Source organism: Festucalex cinctus, chromosome 6 (genome assembly GCF_051991245.1).
Source record: "Festucalex cinctus isolate MCC-2025b chromosome 6, RoL_Fcin_1.0, whole genome shotgun sequence".
NCBI lineage: Eukaryota > Metazoa > Chordata > Actinopteri > Syngnathiformes > Syngnathidae > Festucalex > Festucalex cinctus.
This window is the reverse complement of record NC_135416.1, coordinates 220,930-243,187: the sequence shown is the minus strand read 5'-3', so window position 1 is coordinate 243,187 and position 22,258 is coordinate 220,930. Positions and strand designations below refer to the sequence as shown.

The following is a 22,258-nucleotide window of genomic DNA, read 5'->3' as shown; positions in this document are numbered from 1 at the left end:
AGAAAACGGCTGGAGTCTCAAGGCTGCTGAAGATAAATTGATTGATTGATGATTGGATGAATATGACAATGATTATTTACAGCATTCATGAGGATTGAAGCATGCCGGACCAACAACCAGAGTCCGCGGGTGCCGGACTCTCAGGAAGTTCAGGAAGTCCGCAAACAAGACAGGAAGTAGAGTTCTTTTGTATTATCTAGCGGGCGAGGCCTTCTCCCTGCAGTTTGCCTTCATGGCCACTTTGGGCCGGGACCACCTAGCGGGGGCGGCAGGACCCGGCGGCGACACGGCGGCGGCCTCTTGCGAGGCGCTGCGCCGCATGGCCGCAGGATTCCTGGGCGGCAGCACGGGGACGGTCGGGGCTCGCACGGACAGCGACGGTCTGGAGGGCGCCGCCCTCTGAGGGGACGGGCTGTCGGTCCTGCAGTGGGCGGAGCTAAGGCTGCGGCGGGTCCCCAAGAGAAATCGCAGGGGCGCACGAGGACTACCGGACTGGCTGGGGGCGGCGGACGGACGGGGGCACGAAGACGATGATCTGGACGGGACGGCGACCGACCTTCGTTGACTCTTTGGCTTCCTGTGGACAGACGAGCACAATGAAGACACGTCGGTTGTTTTTGAGTGATGTAAGAATTATTATTATTATTATTTTTTGAGGCACCACTTATGCAAAATGTTTTGGTGAAAGGCAAAGAAGGAGAACAACCTAGAAGACGACACTGAAGATGCGAGAGGAGACGGAACGGCGGCCAGTTTCCGAGGCTGTCTTCTCACTGGCGTGACGGGCCTGGGGATTCGGCTTTTGGACCCGACCCGGTCTTGCTGGTCTGCCAGCGGGACCCCGGAGTTCCTCTTTAACTCGTCCGAGGTGTGCGTGTCCTCCTCTGATCCGGCGGCAGACAAGGTTTCCGAAGCCCTGTGACACTCACCGTCCCCCGAGGACATCGAGGACGAGGTCCCGGACCAGACCTGTCTCCGCATCCAGCGACCCTGTTGCCTCTGCGCCATCACTCGGGCCAAGTCCAAGTCCAACTGTCTGGCGTGGCGCTCAAGGCGAGCCCGAGCTGAAAGCGAGGACGACGGCTCAGAGTCTTCTTCTGAGATCAGAACAGGAATTCTGCTCCTGATTCTGGACTTGATTGCCACTGGAGGTTCTGATTTCTTGTGGATATCAGAGGCTTTCTCAATGGATGACTTCTGGTCCGGAGGGTCTTTAGGTTCTGGTGAAACAGCTTCTGGGACTGGCTCCAAAAGGATGTTCTCAGTTGGACGGTTCTTGTCCAAAACATCCTCTGCTAGCGGTTCGGATCCTGGGCCCTCCCGAACATACCGGTCCATCTCCTTGGCCGAGTGCCCGTTGGAAGACATGACGTTCAGGTGGGACGTCTCAGCAATGTGGACAAACGTGCGCTCCACTTTGGTAAAGGGCGGCGATGCCGGCGCAATGGGGGTGGATGGCCGCATGTCCAGTCTGAGAGCGGGGGACAGGCGACCCGTCTCCGGCGGTTCCGTGTGGACGGCCTCTCCGATGGGGACACGTTCTTGCCGGAGGTTTGGTCCGGAAGGTGTGGACAACTCGCCCTCCAGCGCCTGGTCTCCAGAGGGGGACTTGCGAGTGTCACCCGGGGAGAAGAGGACCAAGGTCTTGGAGGCGTCCTCCAGGTCGGGGTCGGCCTCAGAGGGGTGCTCCCTGGTGCCCCTCTGGTCCTCGGCCATGAGCGTGGAGGGGGCAGCGTCCTGGCTGCGCTCGGAGCTCTTGGGACTGGCCTCGCTGTTGGACTCACTCTTGGTCACGTCGTCGTCTTTGGGGCCGGCGAGTTCCGGCGGGGCGTCGTCATTGGCGGCAAAGGTGCGGCGTTGCGGTAGGGTTCCCGTCATCATCACCGTCAGGAAGTCGCCGCGCTTGGCCTGCAGCTTGGGCAGGATGTGGAAGCGCTCGCGCTCGTCACCATCTGCTTTGGTGCGGTAGTCGGGCGACGGCGGTGAGGCGGCGCCGGCGCCGATGGGCAAGGGGGGCGATGGCACCTGAAATGCAAACACAACCGCGTTAGGACTTGGCTAAATGTCAGCCGGACGTTGGAGCCTCGTGACCATGGATGGAACATGGATGGACTTAGTACAATTTGTCTTGTTCCGATACCGTTTTTTTTTTGGGCCCCTGATACCGGTTCTGATACCGTTTTTTGGCCCGATACTGGTTCCGATACCTAGTTGTTTTTTTTCCCCCAACACAAAAAAGCTGGGGTGGGCAAACTCTGTCCTCGAGGTATTGGCAATTGGCTGGCAACCAGTCCAGGGTGTATCCCGCCTACTGCCCAGAGCCAGCTGAGATAGGCTCCAGCAACCCTTGTGAGGAAGAAGCGGTCAAGAAAATGGATGGATGGATGTTTCTTGTTGCTACTTGCCCACAGTTTTGCAGTATCTCTCTCGATACCGGTATCGGAACAAGGCTAACTACAATACAGCGCTATCTTGACCGACCACTTGAAATTTGCTCCCCGATCAAGAACCAAAAACCGCCATGAACTTTGCGACCCTTTTTAACAATAAAAATCTTACTGCTAAATATAATAATTTCAGATAATTTTTTATTTTTTTGAAAGTGTAGCTAAACCAAAAACCACACGTACCGTAGTATCCGTGCGTTGTGTGGCTTGAAGGAGGCGGGGCCCCAAAGCTCACGTCTCCTCCGCGAGTGTTTACATTGAGGATTTGCATTCAAAACCCGTCAGTCAAGATGGCGCTGGACTGTCAACGCAAAACGTCTACATTGGACCACAAATAAAGACACAGCGAGACATTTCATTTTTCCCGCCCACCAAAATCTTTTTTGTTTTCTTTTTTTAATGTGATTCTGTTGGTACACAAGCTGGTCAGGATTGTCTGATGACTTCACACAGCAATTAAAAAAGGCACGAAAATGCATCGCAGTCTTCTTCATCAGCGTTTGCCTTCCACGCGTCTTCTGTACATACGGACGCGTTTATCTACATACTTCTGTACACGATACACTCGTTTGCATGCTAGGAGAGGTTATTTGCTTTCTACAATGCTCGTAAATACGCGCGTGTACGTGAGAGTGTACAAAAGTTCATGCTTCACTTTGGTAGAAAAAAAAAACAAATTCTTTTGTGTTCTTAAATTTTATTGCAAAAAAAAAAAAGACATTCGACTATTTTAGCCTAGCATAGCTTGAAAAAGAGGAGGCAAGGCTTTTTCTTGCATCAGCTAATGAAACGTGAGAAATATTGTTAAGGTTGTATAAAAAGTTACAAGGTCAACATATATATATATATATATTCTTATATCTATTTTTTTTAATGCTACGTCAGCTTGACAGCTTGGTAACGTCCAAATGGAAAAACAATTGGTTACAGTGCTTAGCTAATGAATGCTAATGAATGTTAGCCTGACCCTCAAAACAAGAAGGAAGTTCAAACGCCAAGATGTCAGTTAGCTAGCTAGCCATGTTGCTAGCTCGCCCTCACTGACAAAGAGATGGAAGTGCTAGCTAGGAACTCGGCTAGCGACCTAGCTAACAACTGAACATTTGAACTTCCTTCTTGTTTTTGGGGTAACGTAGCACAAAAACACACATTGCTTGCCCCTCATCACCCTGTTATCCCCAAAGAATGAAACAAACAAAATAGCAGATTATTAATTGGCTCAATTGAAATGATCGTTTTATGAGGTAAAAATGTCACACGCAGCACTCACGCTATAGCATCAGCTCGTTTCTAGCTCTACTTGAGGTACCTTTTCACTACTTTTTGTGATCACATTGAACGACTAAACGTGCTTCGCAAGTAACGTTCACCACGCTAACGTTTTCGCTCTGGTTGAAGCTCATCGACAAAAAAAAGCAAACAACCAAAACGGGACGACAACGTGAGTAGCAGCACTTTGGAGCGTTAGTAGCGTCCTAGCGTCAGTTGACTCCGCTCCGCCATGTTGAGCGTGGGCCTGCGCGCGCAACATAAAAGTTAGCAGCTAGCCTAACTTAGCTTTATACATTCTACATTAGCAAGGTGAAGCAGCGCAAATGCAAACAGGAAGTGGTGCATATTCACCCAGTTTAGCCCTTAAAGATGTGTGGGGGGAAAAAACAACAACACATTTGTGATATAGCAAAGCCCCGCCCCTTTCCAGCAACCAATCACTGAATGGAGCTCGAACAGTCGTGTGACATGCTAAGCTAACGGTGTAGCATTATTGCGTCCGTGCGGATGACGACGGCGATAAAGTGCAGCAGTGACAAACACACACACGCTTGATCTCACGCACACCAATCATGAGACGCTAGCATTAGCATTAGCGACCCGCTAACCTCAAGGTACACAGCCACGCTAGCAGCCACACGCTAACACGCTTACGTCAGTAAGTGTCAATGTTTAAAAAATAAAAAATGATGAAAATAAAGTTGAATGTTTTCGCTACAAAGCAGCAAAGACGTGTAAAATAAACGTAAAGTTTTGAGTTTGTCCTTTCCGTCCTCGTTGCATACGTGCGGGAATTGTGTTTTGTGTTTTTTTTTTCTTTTTGTCACTCGTCGGCCACCGTCTGGCGTGTTCAGTGAGAAAAAAAACAAAAATGGGAAGACTTCACAAAGTCCACTTCCTGTTTCCTCACAGGGACTTCCTGTCTGAGAGTTGCGCTTGTGCAACACGTTTGCGCAACTCGTTTATTGCATCGTCAGCACCGGCTTCTGTCGCGCTGTGTGTGTGTGTGTGTGTTGTGTTGCGTTGCGTGTTTGTGTTTGTGATTTGGTTTCAGCTGCTGTTCTTGCTGATGAGTTTAGCGAGCATGTGCTGCAGCTGCGAGCGCGACACGTTGAGCACCGAGTGTCTGGCGCGGGCGGGTAGCGCGCCGCCGCCCGCCGCCGCCACGCCGCCGCCGTGCCGCCGCCTCCAGCCGGCGGCGGCGGCGGCGTGGGCGGGGCTGCTCTCGGCCGAGCGGCTCCTCTGGATGAAGGCGGCGCCCCCCCCGTGGGGGTAGTGCTCCGTCTCCAGGGTGGACGAGGAGAAGACGTAGGAGGCCAAGCGCCGCAGCTGATTGGGCCGCGGCTGGGGGCGGTCCTCGTCCGGCTGCAAACAGACCAATCACAGAGAGGGGGAGGAGGTTAGCCGGCGGAAGCCTTTTGGTTTGTTTTTGTTTTTTGTTTTTTTTTGTCAAATCCAATACACGCTGTGACGTGGCTTCCTGTCCTCGGCTCCTCCCCTTCCCCTCCCTGAGCCAATCAGGCAGGACGCAGCTGATTGGAAGCCTTTCGGCTGATTGGTTGAGGGTGACGAGGGGGGCGGAGCCTGTCTCTACCGTTTAGCTTGACGGAGAAGACGACGCCGATAACAGACCAGGGGAGGAGAGGACGAGGACGAGGACGAGGAGGAGGAGGAAGAGGAGGAAGAGGAAGACTATTGATCCTGAAGTCTGCTTACCCGCAAAACTTTTCGCTTTTTTTTTTCCGTCCCTCCTCGACTCGTCCGTCCTGACGGCTGATCAAACTCCACAGACGGCGGCCTCCAAAACATTTTTTTTTTTTGCTGTGTGAGCATATGTGTGAGAACTGGACGGAACCGTCGCGTGGACAGAGTTGGCGTGTTAGTCGCAAACATCCCAAACTGGTCACAAGCACGTGGGTAGAGGTTCAAGGTGGATTTTGCAAGTCCTTCTATTTTGAAAGGCAGCCTCTTGCCGACATGTCAACGACTTTACGGCCAGCTGAGAACCTTCACAACGTGTGGTGCATCTCAGCCTCGGGAGATCTTTGATGGCAGCTCCTCTACCTCGTGCGTGATGCCAGAAAAAGCACCAGAAGAAGTACCAAACCAGGACTGGGCCTCATTTGTACTCAAAGTGAACCAAATGTGACGTACAAGTGAACTAGAACTGAACTAGCAAGAACCTAGAATTGGATTTGATAGTATGAGAAGTCAAGTTGTACTGGACTAGAGGTGAAGTAGACGTGAACTTGGAATACACTGTAACTGGACTAAATTTGTACTAAACTAGGAACTAGAACTGAACCAGATGTGAAGTAGAACTGAACTAGCATGATACTAGACATGGACAAAATTTGGACGAAAAGTGAACCAGATGTGAAAGAAAACGGAACTAGCAAGAACATAAAGTGGATTCAATTTGTACTAGAAGTTTAGTAGTACTGGACTAGAGGTAGACTTGTATGAGGATGTGTACTAAGTGAACTGAACTAGAACTATAACACGGAACTAGGACTGGGCCACGTTTGGACTGAGACATGAAGTAGTCATGTTGGACTACAAGTGGACTAAGTGAAGTAAAAATGGACTGACTCCGTGTCTACAGGAGATGAAGTAGCTCCACCCCCTCTACGACAAAGCGAGCGCGCCATCAAAGCTCCCTCGCGATTGGTCGCCAGAGCGTCTTACCGGCCTCTGCGGTCCGTTGGGTTCCGACTCTCTGCGCCGAGGGCGTGCCGACGGCAGTGAGTGACACGGCGAGTGGGCGGGGCTTCCGCCGGCGCCGAAGCTCCTCCGCGACGCCTCCTCCTCCTCCGTTAGCGTTAGCATTCCGCGGCTAAGGTCGCGGCCGTGCGTTTTCGGGCGGACCACCAGATCCGCACCTGAACCGACACAAGACAACGAAGGTGAGCGTGAGGTGAAGGTGACGGGCGGCGACACGGGACGCTCACCTGCCGCCCGGATCTTCCTGCGCTCGTCCTGCTCCTCCAGCGGCCGCAGTTCCTCTGGCTCCTCGTCGGTGGTGCCCGACGTGGTGGGGTGGAAGTCTCGAAGCTCCGCCTCCTTGTCAATGATCACCCACTCCTTGCTGTCGAAGTCCTCTTCCTCGGCCAGCGGCACGGAACGGATGAACGCGTTGCTGTGCGCCTCCTGGTCCGCCGACGCCGCCGACACTTCCTGTCTGCCGCTGGCCTGCCGATCGCCGCGGCAACCGGGGTCCACCGACAGCATCTGCGCCGGCTGCGACGAGTACACGTGCCGCGAAGGAGAGCCCAGCATGTCCATACGAGACCTGAAACGTACACCGCAAGCAGCTTCAGGACGTTAACTTGGCTGCCAAGGAAGTGAACTTGGCGGCCAAGCTAAATTCCTGAAGCTAAGTGTGGTCTTTGTGTTAAGGTCTTGTTGCTTAGGAGATTAGTTATGGCTGCTACGTTAGCCTCTGCTACCAAAGGACATTAGCTTTGGAGGCTAAGGAAGTTAGCTTCTGCCACTAAGGAAGTTAACTTTAGCTGCTAAGGAAGTGACCTTGCTGAGTAGCTAAGCTAACTTGCTTAGCGCCCAAGTTAAATTCCTGAAGCTAAGTGTGGTCTTTGTGTGACGGTCATGTTGCTTAGGGGATTAGCTATGGCCGCTACGTTAGCTTCTGTTGCAAAGGACATTAGCTTTGGATGCTAAGGAAGTTAGCGTTTGCCACTAAGGAGGTTAACTAAGGAAGTGAACTTGCTTAGCGGCCAACCTAACGTCCTAAAGCTAAGTGTACGTAGTGTGTGTGTTTCAGTTGCCATTGCTAAGGAAGTTAGCTTTGGCCACTGAGGAAGTTAGCATTAGCAGCGTAGTTTCCCGTCACCTCTGTCCATAGCCGTCCGCACGTCCCTCTGCGCCGGACAGACGTTCCGACTCGGGACTGTTGACTCGGCGGTATCTTAAGGACCGGCCCTGACCCGTCGGCGAATCGGGAGCTCCGCCGCGAACCGGTGACACCGGACAGGCGGCGTGCCCCGCCTCCTCCTCCTACGGACACAATACTGATTAGCGCCTAACATTTAGCCTAGCTTGGCATCGCTTCCTCGCATCACCTTGTTCAAGCTGATCCTGAGTCTGTTGCGGTTGAAGTCGGTGTCCTCCCAGGTCTCGCCGGGCTCGCCGCCGTGCTGGACGAGCGACTCGCCGGGGGCGCGACCCGGCGGCGGCGGGGGCGGCGCGTTCTCCTGGTCGCTCAGGTGCTCGTCTTGCAGGACGTCGTCCGTGTTCTCGCGCTGCGGGTCTCCGGGCACCGGCGTCACGATGGCCCTGCGCACCGCACCGCACCGCACCGGGTCAAAACCACGTACGCGCAGCTCGCGGACCGCAGCTCTGCTTACCCAACCATGGCGGCGGTGGGCCGCGTGTTGTGCTGCGGTTGGGTGGAGGCGCTGGTGGACATGGTGACGTCACTTCCTGCCTTCTCCCAATCGAAAGGCTCGTTCTCCGTGATGATCCGCTCCTTCATGCTGTTCTCGAACACCGACATCAGCAGCTGACGCACGCCACATGTCAGATTCCGGTCCATTTGGATTCTTTCGCTTGCCATTTCCATTTCATTGCACTTGCTATGGCTGCGAATTGATTCTATCGTACACCTTTAGGATCGGGTCATTGTAACTCCGATTGGCTGCGTTCACGCGTGGACGCATTCAGCTGATCGACGATGACGCCGCCGCCGCTTACCTGGTAGTCCGGTTTGGTGTAGTAGTCGAGGGCCAGGACGTGGTCCAGGAAGACGTTGAACTCGGACGGCATGTGTTTCAGCAACATGCGGTGGTCGTAGCGCTCCTTGATCTGACCCACTTGCTCCTAAACCAAAAACAAACAAACCAAAAATCATCAACCAAGCAGAAGCGGACTCAAGCGGAACCGGAGCGCAACGGAATCGGAAGCGGGCTTTGAGCGCTACTTCACCTTGTCTTTGATCTTTCTCCACGGCAACTGGCCCACGGCGAACTCCACCAACATGTAGAAGAGCGACCACAGGTCGTCATGGCGACCCATCTCCTGCGGACGCACGTTCACAACCACCAATCAGGCGACCCATCTTGGCGCTAGCTAAATCCGCCGCCGCCGCCGTCAGTCGGTCGGGGGACGGGCCTCACCTTGTTTTTGTGGGCGTTGACCGAAGCATAGCGGACCGTCCCTCGGAAACCCGCCACCGTCCTCGGCTGGAACGCAAACAAGGAAGCGTGAGTGACGTGGGCGGCGAGCGGACGCCGGCCATGGCGCGTTCGCGTCGTTTGTGCGTCGTCATTTGATGCGACGCTTCAGTTCAGTGTGCCTGCCTGGGCCACCAGGAGGCAGCGCAGGCACAAAGCAAGAAGATTCAGCCTTGTTTTTTGGTCCCCATGACGATCGTTTGTGTTCTTTTCCAAGTATTTAATGCCAATTATAACGATTGTCAATGATTTGCAGATGTTTTTGCAATTCACAGATTCAACCAATCGCTGGTTTTGGGTGCCAAACGGTTCCGTGTTATTTTCAGTGCTTCTTTTCAGTTCTCGCATATTTTTCTTTTTTTAAATTTTATTTTAGAAAATGTCAGTTTGCTTTTTTTTTCCCCATGTAGTGAGTGTCAATCTCTTCGGGTTTTATTTTGCCTGTGAGTGTTCAGATTTTGTCTATTTCTCTTGAAATTTTGATGCTAATCGTTAGCATGAAGCTAACGAGGGAATATTCTCAGACGTGATGTCATGTGACTCTGCGGCGAGCAAATGTGCGACGTCTTGGGGGGACCTGTGATGCAGTTGCGGCCCCAACCTCGGTTGCTATGGAAACCACTCACATCCCTGGTAACCACGGTGACGATGAAGGCATGCACGGCAAAATCATAAGTCCAAAGGAACCCAACTGGAAGAAAAACAAAACAAAAACAAACTCAACACAACAAGCACAACGAAAAATTGCAACAGAAAAAAAAGGACACTAATGATGCCGATAATAACAATAATGATCACAATTAAAAAGAAGAAGAGGAAGAAGAAGAAGTCCAAGGTCCAACATGCAAACTCCACCCAGGAAGGGCGGAGCCTGGACTCAAACTTGCGTCCTCAGTACTGGGAGGCGCATGTGCTAACCACTCATCCACCGTGCCATCCTGGAGCCGTTGACTACAAATACCGCCATACTTGGTGTTTTCGTATCGATAATTGATCAGAGGACAAAATATATCACGATATTGTCACACTCCTAAACTCCACCAAGTAGTTTGTAAAAAAAAAAAAAAAAAAAAAAAAGGAGTGCAAAGTGAAGTGAAAGTGAAATGGAAGTGGACTGAAAGCAGACAGAATCGGTGCTGAACGGGACTGGAAGTGGGCCGGAAAGTCAAGTGGATTCAAAATGAAAGAAGAGGAACTCCAAGCGGGATTAAAAAGCAGGCAAATAGGCTGGATGCTAATCAGAGCGCATGCTAACATGCTAACATGCTAATGAAGCGACGCATGCTAGCTAGCGCGACAGACATCTTACCGGGCGGACCTCGCCGGTGGTGTTGGTGTACTGGCGGGCCAGACCGAAGTCCAGCATGTAGCACTTCCTGTACGTGGACGGCAGGCGACCCATCGCAAAGTTGGACTGCGACCAATCACAAACACACCACAAAAGTCACACGTGTGTGCGCGAGTTGAATTGCGTGCGTGTGCGCTTTACGGGTTTGATGTCCCGGTGGAGGAATCCGACCGAGTGGATGGCCTCGATGGACTCCAGGATCTGCTTGCCCAGCCGGAGCGTGGTGCTCATGGTGAAGGTCCCTCGAGGCTGACTGCGACGCAGGTCCGCCAGGTTGCGACCCTGACGCCGGCGACAAGCGTCACGAGCGTCACCAGCGCCCGGCAACTCCGCCCCCCCACCCCAAATCCAAAGGGGTCTCACCTGGAGCTGCATGACCACGTAGTTGAACTTGTCGTTCCTGCCGCAGCCGATGAACTTGCACACGTGGTTTTTACCTGCCCAAGCACGCAGAGAGCAAGGTTGCGGTTTTTTTTTTCTCCCTGGCCCCGCCCCCGCGACCCCTCGGCCGGCGTCCGCTCACCCTGCAGCTTCTTGAGCACGGCCACCTCCATCTTGAGGACCTGTTTGGGCTGCTGGGCCGACTCCACCTTGAGGGCCACGTTCTCCCGCGTCAGCAGGTCCAGCGCCTCGTAGATCTCGCCGAAACCGCCGCCGCCGATCTTCTTCAGCTGACACGCAAACCAAAACAGGAATGTCACCGTATCGTGATACTTTGTTTACCGATAGATTGTCGCTACGTCAGGTGTGGCAAAATTTGTAGTTATTGAGCAATGACTTGGCGGGCCACTAGGGGGAGCGCCTCATAAGAGTGGCGGGGAAATGGACGTGATTCTTCAGGCGAAGAAGACTCGCGAGAAAAATTGATCTGTCCAGTTTTTCGATGAAAAATGTGGATTAGAGCTTCAATTTTAACATTTTCAAAAATATTTTATGTTTCAGACTTTTTGAAGCACACAATTTCTGAGGAATATTCATATTGATTTCATATTTCAGTCATTTTATGATTTACTTTTGCAACGTTACACAAGAAAATTGATCACATGAGACAATTGACTATGTGACAATCGTGTTAGCCATGTATCACATACGATATCATATCGTGAGCTTTCCAGCCCTTTGTAAGACAGGCCGAAAAGTCACTTGGGCCAAGTTGCAAGTTGCAAATCCGCAGTACGTTGCTCAAGGGAAAATGACTCAGTTGAAACTTGATTTACTGTCAATCGTGTTTTTGGAGTGAAGGAACGGAAATGTAAAAGCGGGTTCAAATGCGATTCATCTATTCAGGGGAAACAAAACAAAGTACAGATCAATCCATGATGGAAATAACTGTTAGTTGCATGTGCGGCCATCTTGGTTACGCACTTTCTGCCGTATCGATTTGAAACCAAAAACCGCTTTTGAATGAAGGAATGGAAATGAGTTCCAGAGCAGATTGAAATACGATTCATCTCTTAACTGAGAAGAAATCCATCGAAAGATCAATTATGAACATAACTAATAGTTGCAACCAAATTGGTTGCACATGCGACCAATTCTTTTTTTCTTTTTCATTCCCATGTCAATTTTGCCGCCATCCAAAGAAGCTGCTAGTTGAGGGTTTTTCCTGTGCACAAAATTCAGAGGCGGCCACCTGCCTGCAGCCTGATAATGCTTGAACACGATTGATAATCGTTACATTCTTATTGGAACCAGTATCGTTATGATTGAAACGCGGAATTATTATAAGTTGCCTGTAAAAAATGAAAGCGCGTCAGTTGAATTTATCGAATACATGCAGCTGATTAGGGATGTTTGATAACAAACACTCTTTCCCCGACCGATACGCAACTCTTGAGTAGTCACCGCGACTGATACCAAAAACCGATACCACGAGTAAATGAAATATCCCACCCATAAATGACGGATGATTTTAAAGGAAGACCTCGCGATCCCATGATATTAGTTTTTGTTAACCCCTGCGGTCAAATTGGATCTTGTTTAAATTCTTGCAGTTTTCTCCAAAAAATTGATTTTCCTTTGAAGTGTGATAACTAAGTCATTTAGGAATATTTTTGTTTCGATTTCAACCACTCAAAATGTTCAGTGGCACCAGACCTGCACATACATAGTGTTTTAGTTTTTAGTTTAGTTTTTTTTTTTCCCCTTTAGTTGAGGTCCTACTGAAGGGATCAATTTGGTAAACATGGAAAATAATCTATAACACATCAAGTGTACAGTGCATCAAAAATTGCAACTTCTAATGAGTCCAAAATCACAAGACTTGAGTTGAAATCTTTACCTCCCATTTGCACCGATTTACAAACTTCAGGATGGCGCCACCCGGCGACCCTTGTGAGGAATAAGCGGTCAAGAAAATGGATGGATGGAGGATGGCGCCATTTTGAACTTCGACATGTTGGAACAATCACCAAATTCATGCTTCTTTTTTTTTCCCCCAATGCAATGCCACCTAGCAGGCCGACGCAGGAACGACGCCGCTCGACACAACTATGAAAAGTTTAAAAAAAAAAAAAAAAAAAAGTGAAAAATGCTCAAATAAAATGAAATTGAAGAAAATGAAAATGTATAATATATAAATAATTAAGCAATATCATAATATATCAAATGAAAAAGAGAAAAAAAAACCAAAAAGTAAGTCCAAAAGCTGAACGAGTAAAGAATCGAGCAGCCCGACTCGTCTCCATGCCGACGATTATTTTGCCCCAAGTTTGAAGGAGCATAATCGGCCAATCAATCGCTTATTATCGTTTTGGAATTTTCATTTTCGTTTAGTTTTGAGTTTTGGTTTTTCAATGGAGTTACTTTTAAATGCTTCGTTTTAGTTAGTTTCAGTATTAGTTTTAGTTGTTTTTTTTAAAAAAATGTGCATTACTTATTTCAAAACGGACATATTTGCTATCGTAATTATTTTTAGTGTAAATATAAAATGTGCTTTCAGTTAGTTTTCCTTCTTTCAAAAGCATTTTCCTTTTTGATTTGATTTCGTGAACAAAATGTTTTTTTCAATTTCCCTTTTTCCCTTTTGTAAAATAACCTTGCTCCGGATCAAAAATGCACCTAGAATATTTGTGAGCGAGACGAGCGGCGTGAAAATAACGGCGAGGGTCCTTTGGGCGCTCGTGCAGCCGAGGAGCAAAATTGAGCAGTGGAGCGCAACGGCGCCGCCGCAGGACGCGTGACGTCGCTGTCGCGTGCCGGCGCCGGCGACGATTACGCAAGCAGCCCAAGTCGAGAACCAGCTCATTGGACAAAAACATTTTTTTGCATTTGGCTTCCATCATAACACGTTTGAAAAATAAGTCAACATTATTCACCATTTATTATGTCTGCAACGTATCATATCGGTGTATTCACGGCGTATATCAATATTCCGGGGCTTTATTTGATAAAAAAAAAAACATTCAGCCAACAAGATTGTTTCAATGTACTTGCAAATACCTTTGAAAGGATTTAGATACATTCATAAATAAATACATGAATAGTAATAAGAAAAAATAAAATCACAATAAAATGAATAGATATAAATCAATAGTTTAATCCAATTAATAATTAAATAAATAAATGGTTTAAATAAATATTTTTTGCAAACATGTTTAAAATGATTTGCGTTGTATTTTTTTAAGTATATTCAAACTTACAAATAACTTCCAATGTATTTTTAGTCTCTATTTTTTAAATAAGGAGATAGATGAATATATCAATAATTAATAAATACATAAAAATAAAATAAATGAATCGATAAATAGTTTAATCCAATAAATAAATAATATTTTATATATTTAGCCAACAAATATGTTCAACTGTACTTGCAAATACGTTTAAAATGATTTTCGTTGTATTTTCAAGTACATTCAAACTTACTTGCGAAAAGCTTCTAATGTGCTTTTAAATAAATCAATAATACAAATAAAATGAACAAATAGTTGAATCCAATGAATGAATAAATAAATAAATATTTTGCGCACGTTCAACTGTAATTGCAAATAAGTTTGAAAGGATTTGCGATGTATTTGCAAGTACGTTCAAACTTACCTGCAACAAATACCTTACAAGGTTTTTGAAATATGGAGAAAAATTCACGAATAAATAACAAATTCAATACATAAAATCAGATAAATCAATAGTTTTCATTCAATAGTTCAATCAATAAATAAAGACCGGTATGTTTGAGTGTCCTTGCAAATCCGTTTTTTTTTGCGCGTGTTGGTACTGACCACTTTCCATCGGTCCTTGACCATGCAGTTTGGCGGCAGGATGTCGGCCTGCTCGGCGCTGCCGTTCATGTTGGCGTTGTCCTGGTGGGCGGGGCCTAGGCACTGCATCTGCCATCCATGAAGAACGCGAGCAGCTCCCAGCTTGAACGAGCCATTGATCTGCGGGACGGGAGGGACCGCCGTTAGCCGCTGACGCTAGCCGGCGCGGCCAGACGGCTCGTTTCCGTTAGCGACGGCGGTGCTGCGGGTGCGTGGCGTGGCGTGGCGTGGCGGGGCGTGGCGGGGCGGGGCGGGGCGGGGCGGGGCGGGGCGTGCGCTTTCACTTGCACCAACGGCAGCAAATACCACAAAAGGACAGTCGACCCCAGCGGAGGCTGTCCCGACCGTCTGCGACTTTCAAAGTACAAGTTTACTCATTAGTATTTTCTAAATGCCAGTTAAAAAAAAAAAATCGCAGTAATCAACTTATAGATTCGTACCGGGATTAATCGGTATCAAATCGAATCGTTATACGGATCGAAGATACGCGGCAATTCACACCCAAAATTTGGAGAAAAAAAACCAAAAATCAGTGAATATGCAAATCCGCAGGTATGCGCAAGTTACTTGTAGTTAGTTACTTGTAGTTAGTTACTTGTAGTTAGTTACTTGCACTTGACTGGGGTTGACTGTCATCCCGCTAAGACGGTCTCTGACGTGTGAACATCCATCCCCAAAACCTTCTGCAGTGATGCACGTCGGGCTGACGGGGGCGCTATCAACATCCTCGCTTTCAATTCCGCGCAGAAGGAATTGAAAGTTTGCCAACGCGTAGAAAACCGCCGCCCGAACGCCGCTGGTTGCCGGCCAAACGCGTCCAGTCGTCAAGCATGCGGCTGCGCAGTGCAGGCGGTGTCGCATGCAGGCCCAGCATCCAATCAGAGCGCCGCTGACAACGGGGAGGGGGGCGGGGCCAGGGTGCATCTGTGCAGACCAGATGACCAATCACGGCAGAGGGGCGGACCACAGAGTTTCCTTCATCAAAAGGAAAAATCAACAAAAAAACATGCATCTTTTGCATTCGTAGCTAAGCTAAGTGAGCTTAGCATTAGCGTTAGCATGGCGGGCAGACTGACATTTTGTGTTTTTGCGTGTTTGTGCGAGCGTGTGTGATTTTGTGTACGTGCGTGTTAGGGCTGGAACGGTTCACAAAATCCACAGACGGGTTGCCATCTGCGTTTGATGGTCCCGGTTTTGGGTTTGGGTCCGGCTGCCTGTTGAGAGTGAACGAAGGAACACGTTTTGGTGGTTCCGTGCCAGCCAAAATGTCTTGAAAATTGGAAGCAAGCAGATTTTTGAGCGCCATGAAACTCGGTGTACTTGTTGATCGTGATCTCACAACATGAAATCTCAAATTTGGGCTCAATCCGAGCAGACGTTTGGGAGCTACGCCCAATTTGGACCGTTTGGGCCAAAAGGGGTGTGGCCAGTTTCCTATGGAAATGTTCGATCTCACAAACTACTCACTGTGTTAATCTTGGAAGGGATTCCAAATCTGCAATCATTTAGACACTTGTTGCAGATTTTTGTCACCTTTCCAGCCACAATTTGATGTTATTATTATTATTATGATTTTAATAAAAAATTCACGTTCTATAATAAATCATGGATACTTTGAACTTTCCAACAAACGCCGTTTTGTGAAGATTGACCCAGTACATAGTTCCTGAGACAAAGGAAGGTGGCCACACCCCTTTTCATCCATAATGTCCAATTGGGCAGGCTCCTCCCACTGACCTCAAATTTGACAGCTAATGTTGTGCCAAGTTTGATTCCAATCCAAATACGCTCGCTTTCCTACGAGCCACCTGACGGAACGGAATGAGACATTTTCAAGCTTGTTTGCTTCTTGATGAAAGCGATCAATCGGAAATGTCCGCTCGAAATCTGCCAGTGGCGGGCAGAAGAATGAAATACGATATGAAACGCTCTCCCATTGGACGGCAGACGCTCGAGTCAAGTGCGAATTGGCCCGTTGCCGGCGATAAGTCCCGCCTCCCGGCAAGTAAACCGACTTCCTGTTCTAGGTTCCACAACAGTTAGTCCATTAACAGCCGAACAGAATCTTTTTCCAAGAGTTTTTGTTTGGTGGTTTAGCGTGAGATTTTCCCCCATGTACAAATTGCTGCCTCGACTGCTCCTGTCATGTTTTGGTTCTGTGTAGTTGGCTTTTCGGATAACTTGACTTGAGTGTTTCATAGTTGCCAATTTGTAGCCAATAGGAGTGTTTGAGAGACGATTCCATGAGAAATGAATTGCGCGTGACTACAAACGAACCAAACGCAATATTTGCAGACTACGCCGAAACTGTCCAACTGAACATGTCGGACACTTGCAAAAAAAAACAAGGAAAAAAAGGTTTTATTTATGCACTTGCTTGATAGCATGTCGGAACTCTGTGGTCGTGACACATCCTCCTTTGGCCGACAGTGGCAGGGGACGGGGAGGGCGGGGTTTGGGGGTGGGCGGGGTTTGGGGGTGGGCGGTCAGGCTTTCGGGGTGCTTGTGGGTGTTGCTTGCGCCAGAAGCTAGCCGGCTTAGCCGCTCGCCATCATTCGTCGCATTCCGAGCTCACCATCGTTACACGAGCTCCGGCTCACAACAACTCCTCGCACGGCCTGCGAGCCAAACACACGGCAGTTAATCGGGGCACGCCCCGCTCGTCGGATGGCATGGGGAGGGCGGGGTTGCTCAGGCTCCGCCCCCCCATGGGAACAAAGGATCGCGACCGTCAGGACAAGCCACTAGCTAGGTCAGCGTGACGTCATAACAAACACACCGGCGTCAACAGTGGTTAGCTAGCATCTTGTTAGCTTGCCAACAACTTCACGCAAACGCAAAACGATAGCAGCGAGCTACGTGACTTTCACACAAAACAGGCCAAAGATCAACAATTGTGGGGTTTTTGTTCTGTTTCTATTTTGTAGCTCCAGAAGAAGTGTTGTTGTGTTAAATGTGTTGGCTCAGTCGGTGTTGTTGGTTGCGTTCCCTTAGCTAGACAAAGGCTAAAATGTCTGACAACCATTAGCATGTTCGTTATACGCATTGTAAAGCACTTTGAGCTACAGCTACAAAATGCTATATAAGCTAGTCCGTTGATTGTTTACCATAAGATAATTGGTCGTTAATGGTATTAGCATAGTTAGCTCAAGTAACACGATAGCTAAGTGCAAAGTCTCAATGAAATGTGAAACAATTCTTTGCTAGCAGCGTAAGAGGTTTTCGCTTCATTCGCTGTACTAGCCTGGTTAGCTAAATCAACATTTTACAATTCCAATGAAGTTGGGACTTGTAAGTAAAAACAGAATACAAGGAATCGTTTTCAAACCGTATTCAACTGAATTCAACACAAAGACAAGACATTTCAAACTGAAACCTTTTTTTTTGTTTTTCCCCAAAAAATATCTTGTTTTGAACTGCCTGCAGTAAATTCCAAAACGTTTCCACGGGCAACACAAGTGAGGGAACGTTGAGGAATGCGAAAAAACACCCAAAAACACCTGTTTGGAACGTTTCCACAGGTGAACCGGTTGATTGCAACCAAAGTTATTTTCGTTACCTAAAATGAACGAAAAACCTAAAACTAAAATTCAAAAAACAATTTTGTTAACAAAATCCAAAAAAAACGAAAATGCTTTTTCAAAAACGAAAACTAACTGAATCTACATTTGATGTTGACAAAACTAAAATTATATTTCTTTGTATTCACATTAACACTAGCATGTAAGCTACATTAGCAGTTTTTAGCTCGATTAGCCGTCAGCAATAATGAGTGACATTAACTGAGGAAATATTTGGAAAAGAAGTCACAAGGAAATGTGTCAAATTCATTTGTAATCACTTTGTTGGCGTTTTCATGAACCATGTAAGAGTTTTGATCTTAACCTTGAGTAGTGTTAGCCAAGTTAGCGCAATTAGGACTGTTAGCGAATGAAAGCGATAAATAATTCACAAGGGCTTGAGTAGCATCCATTTGTCGTCACTCGATTTGCTTGCCGCCACTTTTTCACCCGCGACAGACATTTGATCTCAATTGTCTGTTTGTAGTCCGTATTAGTATTGAGACTGGTCGCCTTTCAATGTCAATTCAAGCACATTTCCAATCGGAACGGAAGACGAACGCGCTCGTCTTGAGCACTGCACCGCACTGCACAGTCATGCGGCCTCACTGCGCACGCGCAGCTTCGCATCCGCCCGCCGCTCGATCAATGTGGCCCGGCCTGACCCGGGTCATGAATGAAACATGCCGCCGACCGGCACTGGCCGTCGCGGTTGGGTTCCGCCCGTGTCCCGCCCGGTTCGCTCCTCCGCCTCCCGCCCCCAAACATCGGCGGCGCGGCTGCGGCGCGGCTGCGGCTGCGGCTGCGGCGCTTCAACCTACCTGGCGCTCCTCCTCTTCCGCCTCTTGGCTATCTTCATGGGGAAATCACGAGAAGAACCCCCCACCCACTGCTCGGTTCCGCTCGCCACAGCGGGCCCGGCCCGGCCCGCCCCGGCCCGGCCCGGTGTGACGGCGGTGCGCGCAAACCCGATCCTGCTTCTGGTCCTGGTCCTGGTCCTGGTCCGGGTGGACCGGAACCGGAATGTGCGAGCGGGCCGTGGTTCTGCTGGGAGAGGGCGCGGGGCTGTGCACCACCAGTCCAAAACCGCAGAACCGCACCAGCGTTTTTGTCCGCACTGCAGCGCAGCAACGCCAGCGTCAAGGTAGCGGGCGAGCGCCGGAACAGCTTCCGCTTTGGCCCTTTCACAATAAAAGGCATGTCGCCGCTCTGCTCCAGGCCAGAACAGAAACGTCGGAACGATTTCCCTCCTTCAAATTGGCTTTAAACGCAAAAGAGAATTAACGACTACACAAATTAGGACTGTGCAATGCATCGAAATTCAATTACAATTTCAATTGTAATTGAATTTCGATGAAAATATTGTCAATATTTTCTTGTTTTGTACCAATAAATAAATGATCGTCTGACTGCATAGTGCACATACTGCACTCCAACTTCAAGTTTTTGACATAAATAAATATTATTATAAATATATTATTATTATAAATTCTGTTTGGTCTTAAAGGAAACTTAAACAATTATAGTATTTCTTTTTTTATTTTAAACATTTTCATTTCATTTTCAGTGCATTTAAAATGGCCACCAAAAAAGGTAGACAGATATTGACTATTTGTCTGCCCCCTAAGCGAGAGTCCACCGCAGACTGCACTCACACACACACAAATAATAAACATAATAATGCAGCATTGTTGTCAGCCAACAATTCTTGCATGATAACAAACATTCGGAGCAAGTTTTGTCCACGTGACGTCATGACATCTCGTGTAAATGCGGCCGATTCCTCAACACATTGACGCAAAGCACCCCGAGATTTCATACTTTTATTTTGGTAGGGAGTAACCACTTTCCGACTGCTATTTTGTGGGACTGATTGTGTTTCCTGCCGGAGAGGTGGAGTGCGTGATTTAGGCAGTTGCTCCCCTCTCCCACCCAAGCGAGCGGCACGTGAACGCCTCACGCGTCCTCGGCCTGTTTCCCAAGCGCGAACGAGGCTTTTGTTATTCCCCGTTGCGTGACGTCATCGCCTACGTGCACAGTAAGCACAACATTCGGGCACGCGCGCACGCAACGTGTTTTATGGTTGTTGTTTGTCTGACCTCCTGCTTGTTTCCCGTCCGGACCTCTCCGAACCAGCAAACGTCATCATCATCATCTTCATCATCATCATCATCGTCGTCGCCTCCTGCGCTCCATCTTCATCTTCCAGCAGCATCAGCATCATTAGCAGCGCGCATGCGCGACATCCGGGCCACCGGCCGCGCCTATCCACAAGTCAAGGGAGTCGCAGCAACAGCAGCAGCTGCTGCAACGCCCCCTGGCGACGTGGATCTTATTGCTTGTTCTTGTGGGCTTTCGGGAGTTTCCCGAACACGTTTGATTATAAATGATAAATAATTATATTTCGTAGAAGGTGAATTTTCAGCCGTGTCCTGCGAATCGGTGGCGACCAGTTTAAGGGTGTACCCCGCCCTCTACCGGCCGAAGTAAGTTGAACAGCTTTTTCGAACATGACGTAGTCATTAAAACAGTTCAATCTTTAATTCATCGTTTTGGGCAGAAATCGTTGTTAGAAAACGAATTTAATTTCTGCTGTAAATGGGATTTTTTCTTTTTTTTAATGTTATCGTAAAAATCTTGTAAATTTAATCTTATCAGTCTTTTTATTACATTGGCTAAATAACATTCACACAAATAATTTCTTTGTTTGAAAATGAAGGCAAACAACATTTAAATTAGTGGACACTTAACACATAGGAAAGCAACCACAACTTTCTATTTGTGTGGGCTTTAGAACATATTTTTGTAGGACAAGTTTCTTTTGCCTTTTGTTTGTCTCCCCCTGGCTTCTTGTACTCTATTATGTTGTTTAATTTAGCAAACCCAGCCAAGTCAAGTCTAAGTCTAATATGTTCTGTACATTTGAATTTAAGCGAATAAAAAGCTTAGAAAAAGAAAAAATATACCGGTCCAATATGGCGACCGCTATGACGTGTGGAAAAAGCTCGTCTCCGATTGGCCGAGAGGGAGGCGGGTGGCAAACCCAGCCATTTTTTTTTTTTAAATGGCTTTAAAAAAAAGAAAAGAATACTAATGTAATGACCGGCCCAATATATTTTGCCATTCTAATATGCTCTGTACATTTGAATTGAATTTAAACGAAAGGAAGAAAAAAAACAGACCGGTCCAATATGGCGAACGCTATGACGTGCGGGAAAAGCTCGTCTCCGATTGGGCGAGAGGCAAAAAAGCAAAAAAACAAAAAAGCCGTCAAGCAGCGGAAGCGCGAGCAAGATGGCGGCGCAGGTGGAACTGTTGAGGCTGGAGCCTTTCCCGCCGCACGCAAGTCCCCTCGACGTGCTCGTGTCAAAATGGCAGCTGCGTTGCCTTCTCCGCGACCACTCGGAGCCCCCCACCGTCTTCTTCACCCCAAAGCGACCGCCTCCGCGCCCCCGCGAGCCCGCCATCCTGCTTCACGTTCAGGTGCTCAGCGACGAGGAGGCGGGACCGCCGCCGCCGCCCGGCCCGGTGAGACTATTCGCCAGCGGCTTCTTCCTGCGGCTCCGCGGCCTCCCGGCGGCCGGGAGCCTCGGGACGGCGCGGCCAGTGCTGCCCGTGAGCCTGGACGAGGTGGTGCTGGGAGCCCGCGGCGGCGGCGGCGGCGGGCGCTCTCTGGAGCGGGACGACGCCGACTGGCTCGCCGCCAAGCTGCTGGAGCTCTGCCGGGACGGACGCTGTCTGCTGGCCCGCCGAGGAGAACCGCTGTTCGCAGACCGACCGGGACAGGTGAGCGCCCCCTTGCGAGAACTTCCTCGCAAATGCAGTTTGAGGCAGTCCAAGACTCGTGAAAAAAAGTACATTGGCTTGAGAGGTGGGTGGTACGAGACAAATATCGATATTATTCATAAGTCAGTATCGATACCGCTACTAAAATATCGATCTAGTTTTGTTTCAGTTTGGCTCTTTTCTGCACTGCTGCGGTTTGGTCAAACAGATAACGGGCATGTCATATTCATTGTCTTTAATTGGGGGTTATCTCATCTTTAAAGTAGATTTTATGAACATATACTGTTGAAAAATATATTTTTGGCATGTTTTATGGTTTATATTTGTTATTGGCTGATCTTGTTTATTTAGGTTGGGAAAAAAAGCGATGAAGGCAGCATTTTTAGGTAGCTTTTGTATT

At 48.5% G+C, this 22,258-nt stretch overlaps 3 protein-coding genes across 11 annotated transcripts in view; 1 reads left to right on the top strand and 2 right to left on the bottom strand.

The window, feature by feature from the left end:
- pgap4 (post-GPI attachment to proteins GalNAc transferase 4) overlaps positions 1-22,258 on the bottom strand; it is a 60,515-nt gene that overhangs the window by 15,710 nt on the left and 22,547 nt on the right. The window lies entirely within an intron of this gene.
- pex6 (peroxisomal biogenesis factor 6) overlaps positions 1-22,258 on the top strand; it is a 40,975-nt gene that overhangs the window by 1,719 nt on the left and 16,998 nt on the right. For 3 of the 7 annotated variants that reach the window (XM_077525072.1, XM_077525075.1, XM_077525074.1), the window contains exon 1: positions 20,123-21,858. In XM_077525072.1, coding sequence (XP_077381198.1) covers positions 21,367-21,858 — 492 coding nt within the window. In that variant the 5' untranslated portion in view covers positions 20,123-21,366. Of the gene's footprint in view, positions 1-20,122; positions 21,859-22,258 lie in introns of those variants that run through there. The other 4 variants (XM_077525078.1, XM_077525076.1, XM_077525073.1 and 1 more) reach the window with 3 other exon arrangements.
- Positions 23-21,858, bottom strand: ttbk1a (tau tubulin kinase 1a). Of its 2 annotated transcripts, none has more exons than XM_077525080.1 (16): positions 20,172-21,858; positions 14,474-14,632; positions 10,780-10,927; positions 10,620-10,693; positions 10,398-10,538; positions 10,218-10,322; positions 8,852-8,917; positions 8,661-8,753; positions 8,430-8,555; positions 8,084-8,238; positions 7,799-8,012; positions 7,570-7,733; positions 6,671-7,011; positions 6,408-6,601; positions 707-2,025; positions 23-577 (listed from the first exon to the last, which is right to left on the bottom strand). In XM_077525080.1, exons 2-16 carry the CDS (start codon positions 14,579-14,581, stop codon positions 193-195), a joined length of 3,633 nt encoding a protein of 1,210 aa, XP_077381206.1. In that variant the 5' UTR covers positions 14,582-14,632; positions 20,172-21,858; the 3' UTR covers positions 23-192. The 2 variants fall into 2 exon arrangements, with proteins under 2 accessions (XP_077381206.1, XP_077381207.1); XM_077525081.1 differs by lacking the exon at positions 20,172-21,858 and adding an exon at positions 18,894-19,341.

What these genes read in the sequence shown, in the direction of transcription:
- ttbk1a (XM_077525080.1), bottom strand. Translation starts at nt 14,581, where the DNA reads ATGCAGTGCCTAGGCCCCGCCCACCAGGACAACGCCAACATGAACGGC. An exon ending in CCCACCGCCGCCATGGTTGG is followed by an intron (nt 8,013 to 8,083) that starts GTAAGCAGAGCT and finishes TGCGGTGCGCAG; the next exon opens with GGCCATCGTGACGCCGGTGC. An exon ending in GCGGACGGCTATGGACAGAG is followed by an intron (nt 7,012 to 7,569) that starts GTGACGGGAAAC and finishes TGTACGTTTCAG; the next exon opens with GTCTCGTATGGACATGCTGG.